The sequence below is a fragment of the Engystomops pustulosus genome, chromosome 1 (assembly GCF_040894005.1).
Source record: "Engystomops pustulosus chromosome 1, aEngPut4.maternal, whole genome shotgun sequence".
Lineage (NCBI taxonomy): Eukaryota > Metazoa > Chordata > Amphibia > Anura > Leptodactylidae > Engystomops > Engystomops pustulosus.
In genome coordinates this window covers 118,832,885-118,844,612 of record NC_092411.1, presented here as the reverse complement: position 1 = coordinate 118,844,612, position 11,728 = coordinate 118,832,885, and the positions used below count along the sequence as shown (strand labels likewise).

Below are 11,728 nucleotides of genomic sequence, written 5' to 3'. Positions count from 1 at the left end.
GCATTTGGTAGAGTCTAAAGCGATGGAAAGGGGGAGACCCTGGAGTCATGCCAGCAGTGCGTTAAATGGTCCACCATTGTGGGTAGTACGAGATGGCTTGCACCGAAGTCACAGAAGCAGCTGTAACCTTCTCCTCCTCAGCAGACCTTGAAAATCCCATATTTGCCATGTACTAGGTAGCTTAGCTGACACCGATGGCCGTGACACAGGTTGCAAAGTGCACCCCTGCAGGATGTTGTGGACATAGATCAACATTCATAGGTACAGGATGTAAATACCGATAATTCTTTACACCTAATGGTTGCAGGGACTATACTGTAGGTTCAGGTAGAAATTTTAACCAGTCAGTGCCAATTCACTTGGGACTTTACATTACATTTTTCTGCAAACTTTTTCCCAGATATCCACTTCTGGATTCTAAACATGTACCAGGCACAACACAGGAAGATTTTCATGGCAAACTGCCGAAATTGTGGAAAAAAGTTGAAAATAAGAACCCCCCCAAAAAAAATTAAATAAAATGATAAAAGGTCTCCTAATGTGTGATAGCAATAATGCTGTGTTCACATGTGTTGTTTTGGGATGTAATTTAAAGGCTTCAGCTGTTGAGTTCAGCGATTTGCTGCAGCTGCGCACGTAATTTTTTAAAATTTGTTGTTTCCCTGAGGGTCCGGTCACACGTCGCGTTTACTGCATGCGTTTAAAGACGCATTGGAATAGCTGAAGAGTCATATGCCTAATTAAACAGCTGTTTACACTTGCGTTAAAGCATGCGTTAACATTGCGATAACAAACGCATGTGTTTACTGCAATGTTAACAGTTGCGCTTTGTAAACACAAGTGTTAACAGCAGTTTAATTAGGAAAATCACTCTTCAGCTATTCCAATGCGTTTTTAAACGCATGCAGTAAACGTGACGTGTGTCAGCACCCTCAGCCCAAGATATGGGTTCTATTCAGTAAGCAGTCTAGGACAGGTTGATTAATTCATCCGGGGTTTCCTCAGAGTTGGCAGCCCCAAGAAACAAACAGTGCATAATTTCTAAGGGGGGTGCATTTAATGGCTGAAGGTCCAGTATAACTACTCTTTTGTTACATTCTAGAGCTTGAACACACACACACACATATTACATTCTTAAAGCTAGAGCGCATCTTTTCACTACATTCATAAAGGAAAAAAATGAAAAAAAATTGACTCCTTATTAAGAGGACACCAACATATTACATACATAAGGTAAAACAGACAACAAATCATAAAAATGAACTATTTGAAATGTTTATTGGGTAATGTATCAAAATAGATAAAATTAAGATCACAAAAATAAACCTCACTAGGCTTGTATAGCCTTTCTAGCTGCTACAAGTATAGTAGTATATTAAAGTGCTACAGAAAAAAAAACAAAAAAAAAAAACAACAAGAAACATTATTCCAAGAGGCCCTTAGAGGTCATATATACACATACATTTTTCTATGCTTTTATTCAAAATATATAATATAAGGTAGAATAGACAAATATTCTCAGAGTAAGTGCTTGTGAGCAGGGTGTTCATATGACTTTTGTAATGTCTTATTTTGTTTCTGCATATGCCCCATGGTCTGTAAAGGGGCTGCAGAATATGGTAGGGTTATGTAAAGATTTTTATTATATTACACAATATCCTCGGCCATAGCCAACAGTGGCATTTCAAGTAGAATATTTAAGTGTAAAGATTTCTACTGTAACCTATAATCGTGGTATGGCACAAATCTTAAAAGGGTGTGGCTGTAAGGTCAGTTTATATCTATATTGTGTGTTTACTTCAGTCTCTCCTTCTGGCAGACGAAAGCTGAAAGATTGCATCAGGGTGCTGAAGAAAATAAAGAGCTGAAAGCGAGCAAGTTGCTCTCCTAGACATACTCGGGAACCTGGATGAAGGAGAAATGAAAGGGAGTCCTTAATTACAATCTGACAAACTATTATATGGATCCAGTTGCTAAACTAGTTTACAACCTGAAAATTGGTGGCCTAAAAAGTCTAACTTTATAGAATATAAGTGACACAACTTACCCAAGCTGGATCGGTGTAGACACAAGTGGTTCACCTTTGCCTACATACATATACTACATATAAGCATATTTTATGTAATAGAATGAGACTTTGAAGAAGGTTAACACGATACAAAAAGTAGTAACTTGATATACTTCATATGACCATTTTTATGGTAGAGCATGTAAAACTCCCTCATCTACCTAAGGGTGATGCCACACATGGCGTTCTGAAACTGTTTTTTGGTCCGTTTTTAAGCACTCCGTTAAAAACGCATGCGTTTGACAGGTTTTCCGAATTTGTGCAATAAAAAAAACGGACAAAAACTGATGCGTTTTTAAAATATGGATGCGTTTTTTAATGAATGCGTTTAGCGGATTGCTTAAAAACGGACCAAAAACGGTGTCAAAACTCCAAGTGTGTCATCACCCTCACTCGCCTGCTTAGTAACTGAAGCATGTGATAAAATTTATGATTTACATCAAATGTTCAAAAGGAAAAGTGCTTCTGGAGTCTCAATATTTCCTCCAAACAGATTTTAAATTCACTTCAGAAGTCTATACAGGTGGTCCCCTACTTAAGAAAACCTGACCGCTAGTTACAAATGGACCTCTGGATGTTGGGAATTTAATGTACTTTAGCCCTAGGCTTCAATGATCAGCTGTAACAGTTGTAGAAGATGTCTGTAATGAAGATTTATTGGTAATCCTGGTTCTTATGACAACCCAACATTTTTAAAATCCAATTGTCACAAAGACCAAAAAAAAAATTCTGTCTGGTGTTACAAGACACTAGAGCTGCAGAGCAGGGACCAGGAGGTGGGATCAGCTCCTGCTGCCTCCAGACGTCTCCTGCTATATTCTGTAGCAGAGATGTGTGGAGGTAGCTCCACCATTGGCTCAGGGGAACTAGGCAAAGTTAAGTAGCAATGTTTTTGTTTTAACACCCCGGAACAGAGGGCTACAATATGAGGTGAGTGGATGGGGCCACTATATAAGAGGAATGAAGGAGAACACTATGGATATAATTTAAGTTGCATTTGGGGGCAATTGTATGGGTCCTTAGGGGAGTTGGTCACAGGAAGGAAACAGTATCATAGTATCATAGTATATAAGGCTGGAAGGAGACGCAAGTCCATCAAGTCCAACCTTCAAGAATTAAATAAATGTTTTATCCCCATAACCCGTGATATTTTTTCTCTCCAGAAAGTCATCCAGGCCTCTCTTGAACATGTACATAGAGTCGGCCATAACAACCTCCTGCGGCAGAGAGTTCCATAGTCTCACTGCTCTTACAGTAAAGAACCTTTGTCTATGGTGATGGTAGAATCGCCTCTCCTCTAGGCGTAGAGGATGCCCCCTTGTCCTGGTCACAGGCCTAGGTATAAAAAGATCTTTGGAGAGATCCTTGTACTGTCCGTTCAGGTATTTGTACATTGTAATGAGGTCTCCCCTCAGTCGTCTTTTTTCTAAACTGAATAATCCCAAATTTTGTAATCTGTCAGTGTATTCTAGTCCCCCCATTCCCCTAATAATCCTGGTTGCTCTCCTCTGCACCCGTTCCAGCTCTACTATATCCTTTTTATATACTGGTGCCCAAAACTGTACACAATATTCCATGTGTGGTCTGACCAGGGATTTGTATAAGGGCAGAACTATGTCTTTATCATGAGAATCTATTCCTCTCTTGATACATCCCATTATTTTATTTGCTTTAGCAGCAGCCGCCTGGCTCTGGTCACTAAAATTAAGTTTACCATCCACCAATACCCCCAAGTCCTTTTCAGCTTCAGTTTTACTAAGTAATTGACCGTTTAGAACATAATTATACTTTTTGTTTCCATGGCCCAAGTGCATAACTTTACATTTATCTACATTAAACCTCATCAACCATTTCTCTGCCCATCCCTCAAGCTTCCACAAATCCCTCTGTAATGCTAAACTATCGACCTCAGTATTTATTACTTTACACAGCTTAGTATCATCTGCAAATATTGAAACTTGACTGTGTAAACCCACTACAAGGTCATTAATAAAAATATTAAAAAGAAGTGGCCCCAATACTGACCCCTGTGGCACTCCACTGGTAACATCAACCCAATCTGAGAATGTGCCATTAATGACCACCCTCTGTTTTCTATCACTAAGCCAATTACTTACCCAGATACACAGATTTTCTCCTATTCCCAGCAGTCTCATTTTATATACCAACCTTTCATGTGGCACGGTGTCAAATGCCTTTGAAAAGTCCAGATATACAACATCCACAGCATCCCCCAGATCCAGTCTTGAACTTACCTCCTCGTAGAAACCAATCAGATTAGTCTGACAGGACCGATCTCTCATAAACCCATGCTGATGCTGGGTTATAAGGTTGTGCACAGTGAGATACTCCAGGATAGCATCTCTAATAAACCCCTCAAATATTTTCCCCACCACAGCAGTTAGACTCACGGGTCTGTAGTTTCCAGGATCGCTATTTGATCCTTTTTTGTATATTGGTACCACATTTGCTATGCGCCATTCCTGTGGAACATAACCAGTCCTCAGTGAATCTTCAAATATTAAAAATAACGGTCTGTCTATCACCGTACATAATTCATGCAGAACCCGGGGGTGTATGCCATCTGGCCCAGGTGATTTATCTATCTTAGTGGTTGCGAGGCGGCGCCGTACCTCTTCCTGGGTTAAACTGTTGACATTATAAAAAGAATTTACATTATTCCTCATTGTGTCTTCCACCAGGGGATTTTCCTGGGTAAAGACAGTTGAGAAGACGACATTCAGTAGATTGGCCCTTTCCTCATCTCCTTCCACCATGACCCCCATGTTATTTCTAAGGGGACCCACGCTCTCTGTTTTTAGTTTCTTATCATTTATATACTTGAAAAATAATTTGGGATTATTTTTGCTCTCCCTGGCAATATTTCTTTCAGTCTCTATTTTTGCGGCCTTTATCTGTTTTTTACAGGATTTATTTTTCTCTCTATAATCCTGTAATGCCTCATCGCTACCTTCACGTTTTAGCACCTTAAACGCCTTATCTTTCTCCCTTATTGCTTTCCTTACAAGACTAGTTAGCCACATAGGCTTTTTCTTGTTCCTTTTATGCTTTTTCCCATAAGGTATGTGTTTCTCACAGGACTTTTTCAGAATATATGAGAAAAAGTCCCATTTTTGGGGGGGGCTTTTGTCTTTGAGAGCATTATCCCAGTCTATGCCTTTAAGGTCTTCCCTTAGTTGATGAAAATTTGCCCTCCTGAAGTTTAGAGTGTTGGTTGCCCCTTCACTAACGTGCTTAGTAAAGCGTAATACAAAATCAATGATATTATGATCACTATTCCCCAGGTTCCCCCCAACCTGTAGTTTTGATACCCTATCAGGTCTGTTGGTAAGGATAAGGTCCAGCAGTGCCCCCCCTCTTGTTGGCTCCAGGACTAGTTGCGACAGGTAATTGTCTTTTGTTGTTGACAAGAACCTGCTACCTTTGAAGGACCTGCAGGTTTCTGCCCCCCAGTCAATATCTGGGTAATTGAAGTCCCCCATGATAAGTACTTCACCATGCTTTGAAGCCGCATCCATTTCACTTATCAGCATTTCCTCTGCTGCCTCCATTATATTTGGAGCCTTATAACAAACCCCTAGTAATATTTTATTTTTATTTTTCCCTCCTCTTATCTCCACCCATAGGGACTCCACATTTGCGTTACTGATGTCATCTTGCAAGACGGGCTTGAGGCAAGAGTTCACATATAAACAAACCCCTCCCCCTTTTTTATTTATACGATCCCTTCTAAAAAGACTATAACCATCTATAGTAACAGCCCAGTCGTAGCTACTGTCCAGCCATGTCTCGCTGATACCCACTATATCATATTTCCGTTCCAACATCAAGAGTTCCAGTTCCTCCATTTTGTTTGTGAGGCTTCTGGCATTTGTGTACATACACTTTATATGGTTTTCCCTGTCCGTATTCCTTTTGTCCTTATTCCCCAATCTCATTCCAGCCCCCCTTCCTCCCCCATGGACTATGGCTCTTCCCAGCTCTCTATGTACACCGTCTATTTGCCCTGCACAAGTGTAGTTGCCCTCCCCCCAGGTCTCTAGTTTAAACACTCCTCCAACCTTCTGGCCATTTTTTCCCCTAAAACAGCAGCCCCCTCCCCATTGAGGTGAAGCCCATCCCTACTGTAGAGCCTGTAGCCCACAGAAAAGTCAGCCCAGTTCTCCATGAACCCAAACCCCTCCTTCCTACACCAACTTTTGAGCCACTTATTTACCTCCTTGATCTCCCGCTGCCTTTCTGGTGTGGCACGTGGTACAGGCAGTATTTCGGAGAAAATTACCTTTGAGGTCCTTGCCCTGAGCTTATGGCCTAAATCTCTGAAATCATTTTTAAGGACCTTCCACCTACCTGTTACTTTGTCATTAGTGCCAATGTGGACCATGACCGCTGGTTCCTCACCAACCCCTCCCAGTAATCCATCAACCCGATCCGCAACATGCCGAACCCGAGCACCCGGCAAACAACACACTGTTCGGTATGCACGGTCTTTGTGACAGATTGCCCTGTGTGTTCCCCTAATAATCGAATCTCCCACTACCAGCACCTGTCTGACATTGCCTGTGCTCCCATTACCCTTCTTACTGGAGCAGACATTCCCCTGGTTGCTAGCGGCCACATCTTTCTGCAGCATTGCTACCCCAGAGCTGATATCCCCCTCATCCGCCAGCCTGGCAAACTTATTGGGGTGCACCAGATCAGGACTAGACTCTCTACAACTCTTCCCTCTACCCCGCCTTCTACATGTTACCCAACTAGCTGCCCCCTCACTCTGCACCTCCATACTTCCCTCCCCACAACCATCTTCCCCAGAGAGTTTGTGCTCCAGGAGCAGCAAACTTCGTTCCATATTATCAATTGCCCGTAGCCTTGAAACCTGCTCATTTAGATCCAGAATCTGGGCTTCCAGATGAGCAATTTTCACACACCCCACACAGCAGTATTCCCCCTCGAACGGCTGTTCAAGGAAAGCATACATGGCACAGGATGTACACCGTGTAGCAATTCCACTTATGGAGTCCATTATTCTAATGGGGATTACAATAGAAATATGCACAGAAAGAAGAATTTACAGTCAAAGTAACACAGAACACAGAAGTTACCTGCTAAAGCCCCTCAAACTTAAGTCCCTTAAACGTAAGTCACACTTAAGACACTGCACACACTTCGGATCAATGCACACTCGCCGCCAAGCTCATACACTCGCTTTGCTAATGCTTTTTTATAAAAGTTATCTGCCACAAAAATCTGCAGAGCTCACTGCACAAGATCTGGCTGCAAACCAAAACCCTCTGGCTGCAAACCCCCCTGCCCCTGCGTAGTAGAATATGTTTAGGGATGAGACAAGGGGCTGGAGAAAAGGGAAGGGCTTTTTATCCCCCTTTCCCCATCCTAAAAGTTGGGAGGAATGGCAATAAAGGTATAAAAAGGAGGCCAAAATGTAACTACTTATGACCTGGATAACATGTCACTTCATAATTCAGCTCTTTAATGATACTTGTTGTGCCATTTTAACTTTTTAGCCCAATAAATTCTAATTCACCCCAAACTCCAACACTTGTGCCAAAATGAACCCACATTTGCAAAGTGGAGCCACTAATAAATCTCATGAGCAAAGAGGCCTACCCAATGATAAATGCAGATGACACCTTTGACATTGGGGAAGAAATCACCAGCAGTAATCCAGACTATAAAATAGAAAGTCTGAGCTGCAAACTCTGGCTGGAATAGGGCTAGATTTGAATTTGGGACTGCCATAGGGGAGATTTATCATAAGGGTCTGAGCAGAAATGTTCCAGTCAATCAGTACTAAGCTTCCATTTTCCCACAGCTGTTTATAAGGTTAAAGCTGAGCTCTGGTTGGTTTCCATGGGGAACTAGAACAGTTTTAACTCTGATCCACAGGGGGAAATTTATCAGAAGTGTCAGTGTGCAAGCTGCCTGTCTAAGCACGCAGAAATTCATCTCTATGGGGTCACGCACACAGCCGAACTGAAATAACGGAGAGCACCCTGACATAAGTAACGCTTCTGTACAAGGACCCAAATTTGCTTGGAAACTACACACCGAATGTTAAGAACTAGTCTTACCCGCAGAGAAGGGCATGAAAGCTTCATTCATCAAGAAATTTCCCCCACGGTCTAAGAAATTCTGAGGGTTGAACTGTTTGGGAGTTTTCCAGTACTTTGGATCGTATAGCACGGAATGCAAATTGGCCAGAACCATTGTGTGCTTATGAGAGACATATACAAAACAAAAATGAGTAAAATTTATGAAACCTGTTTGAGAAATGACAGCATCAGCTGCAAGTACTATGCAATGCATGGTCTATATTAAACATACAGGCGCTGATGTGGCCCTTATTCCGTCCAGTCTCACTTTTTATCACACTCCTTACCTTCTGCAAGAAGTAGTTACGAACTTTAAGATCTTTTATGCAAGTTCTTGGTATTCCCACAGCGGATATGTTCCCAAAACGTAGAATCTCATGAATGACAGCATTAGTGTAAGGAAGACGCTTTCTGTCTTCATAATAGAGTGGATTTCCATCAAGTACAGTATCCAGTTCTTTCTGTACCTTTTCTACAGATAAACAAAATTAAAGCTGAAGAAGCTCCTCCAGTGGTGTAATACAGTTCATAATCAGACTCTTCAAGGAACACATTTACAAGACAATAAAAATTGGCAACCATTTTGTAAGGCAAACCGCCTCTTTCCGTGCCATGCTGCCATGTGGTCATTGTAGAGGAGTCACATGACTGTCACATATGCTTCAGCTTATCTGCTTTAATTCGGTTTCCTGGCTAAAAGGAGGGTTTTGACTGTTTTTTTTTTAAATTTCAGATAAAAAAAATAAATAAATATATATATATAATCACATTAAGTGAGTCTACTATTAGTTTACACCAAACATTCATATAGGTAGTCTTCAGTAGCAGCCAGTGATGTAAGTAAAGGCTGCAGTGTTCGTTTTCATTAGTAATTTATCTGTAAAATGCAACATGTTCCAGGGGTAGGGGCTTTATTATTTCGATACTGCAACACAGTATATAGTATAATTGAGGAGGCTATAAAGCCATTCAGCCAGAGGAGACTTCGCACAACTTCTGTGCTTGGTTAGTTAACTTGCTCTACTCACCTTGTATGTGAGGGTAAGCCACCATGTACAAAAGACCCCACAACATGGAGACACCTGTGGTTTCTATCCCAGCTCCAAAGAAGTCAATGATCACTGCCATCAGATTTTCCTCATCAAATGTGGAGTCAGTTTCATTTCTGCACTACAAACGATAGTTCCAATTTAGTACCATATACAATAGTATTATAATTCTACCCAACATTGATTTAGTTATTCAACAGCTGATAACTTGAGTGAGAAAAAGGATTTTTTTTTTTTTTATTCACCATCGTGGCTCCATTCTCCCCCTTCTTAATAAAATGAGTTTCACTGTAAATTTCCTGCTGAACTCCTTCTTGCTTTATGATCACGCACAAACAATATGCAGTGGAGAGTAGTGCATCATATAACCTAGGTCCCATTCAGCTTAGAGACAATTTTGCATTTAAAAAAAAAAAAAAAGTAACTTCTACTTGTAATTTCAGACTGCAAGTGACATAATAACCAAAAACAGTGCTATTGATGTGCTCACACTTGGACTGGAGGACTGCAAACTAAAACTTTTATCTGTGAATGATATATATTTGACTATATGTATATTCTATGTGCAAGTGGTCACGTCAAACAAGTATTTCTCATATAAAAATAATTACTTTTTTTATCTGAGCCAGGTAATGGTCAATGACATCTTGAGGTTCTCCTGAGGATATATTTTCCTTGTGAATTTTAATCTCATTTTTTGCATATTCATTCAAATAGTTCATGTGCCGAAAGGCAGTTTGATGTGGGCCAGGTATACGCTTCATTAGCCAAGGAAAAGCATCATATATCTAGGGAAATGGAATTCCAAAAGTGTTCAGGTTCATGAGAAACATTTTTCAATTTAAAGTGCTACCCTAAGACTAGGTACAGGACAACAGTGAAGGCCCATTTACAGTACATGGGTTGATCAGGAAAAATGTTTTTCAATTATAGCTTAAAGTAAGCTTTCTCCTAGTCAGTTAACAAGTGAGAAAGCCTGGTGCTTGTGGTTTGAAGCACATTTTCTTGTGTGCTAGATTAGGGTTAAAAAGACTGTAAAGTTTCTGAATTAAAATGCCAATAAAATGCTACAGAAACAACTTGTGTGGCCCCCAGCGTAAGGCCTTATGCACACGACTGCTATGGGAGCCTTGATCTGGCCAGTCTCAATGCAAATTATGGCACGTCCTATATTTTCCAATTATACAGTGACGGCCACTTGGCTTTCTATGGAGAGGGAAGGGGTGAGGCATTTGCAATGGGTCTAAGGGCAGTTTCTCACAGCTCTATTGAAACACACCATAGTCTAAAAGGTCAATCAAAAAACTTTGCATAAATAAATATAGCAAATCAGACGAATGTGTATCATTTTCTACTCTGTTACAGAATAGCTACACCTGCTAGTGGCATTGCTTTTCAACTAGCGTTGCGCTGGCTCTTTAAATCTGCGAGTGCCGGCGCACATGTCCCTGCTCCCTAGGGCCAGCTGGTACGGGAGCAGGAACAAGTCACTCGTAACAAGGCGCTGCCATGGAGAGGGGCACAGATGTACTACATGTGGCTATTGGGTGAGCTGAAAAAATTCTTTTTCCTTCTGTTTTGTCTTGCCGCATATTTTTTTCGTGCTCCCCGTTTATAACAAGAGTTTGACATTACTTCAACATAAGTTTAATTAAACATATTCCAATTTTAACTTTAGCCACCGAAAATATTGTGTTACAAATATATCATACTTACTTTACGGAGACTTACCTCATTGATTTAAAATGTCTCAAACCACCAATTCTGAAAATAGAACGTTAGCATATTTGGAAGCTTGCAATCAGGAACGTCTGAACAAGGCGAAACAATTATTTTCTACTAACAGAAGTCTAGAAACTATGGACAGACCCTTAAAAAATATTATGTATGATCTAGAAAAAAAAACTATGACTTCTCATTTAAAAGTGTGGTGGGACTGTCACTTTGACAAAATACTTAGAAAGTGAAATGATCCTAAGGGGGTTACGAATACTAAAATTAAATACAAACACCTATAATGATAATTTCACCACTGAATGGCACAGAATTTTGTCAGACTGTTCCCTAAAACTGATTGCGCTAATTATTAAAGAAGAGGAAACCAAACTCAGTGATTATAACACTGAAGAATCTGGAGGATTCCATTACCAAAACTAAAAAAAAAAAAAAAAAAACTAAATTTGACAGAGATCTAAGATTACCAACAAAATAAGGTATACACATGGAAATCTATTCTAAGAAATAAAACAACAAGAACTCAAACTGTCAGCAAGTTCAACAGATGTGTATACAGACATCTCAGATTCAGAAACTTCTGGACAACCTAAAAATGTGTCAATGTGACAATGGGAAATGCAAAAAAACGCAACTGAAGGTCAGGCAGAAAACACAAACAAAAACCATTTTAAAAAAGCCAAGAGGAACAAATAACTGCCTCAAATTTAGAAGAAAACACCCATCAGAATTACTTGGTCATCAAT

At 40.4% G+C, this 11,728-nt stretch overlaps 1 protein-coding gene across 3 annotated transcripts in view; it reads right to left on the bottom strand.

Moving 5' to 3' along the window:
* Window positions 1-1,261: 1,261 nt before the first annotated feature.
* LOC140132515 (cytochrome P450 2J4-like) overlaps window positions 1,262-11,728 on the bottom strand; it is a 36,984-nt gene continuing 26,517 nt past the window's right edge. For 2 of the 3 annotated variants that reach the window (XM_072151407.1, XM_072151423.1), the window contains exons 5-9: window positions 9,860-10,036; window positions 9,228-9,369; window positions 8,487-8,671; window positions 8,179-8,320; window positions 1,262-1,905 (exon numbers count right to left, since the gene is read on the bottom strand). In XM_072151407.1, coding sequence (XP_072007508.1) covers window positions 1,724-1,905; window positions 8,179-8,320; window positions 8,487-8,671; window positions 9,228-9,369; window positions 9,860-10,036 — 828 coding nt within the window. In that variant the 3' untranslated portion in view covers window positions 1,262-1,723. The remainder of the gene's footprint in view (window positions 1,906-8,178; window positions 8,321-8,486; window positions 8,672-9,227; window positions 9,370-9,859; window positions 10,037-11,728) is intronic. The other variant, XM_072151416.1, reaches the window with a different exon arrangement.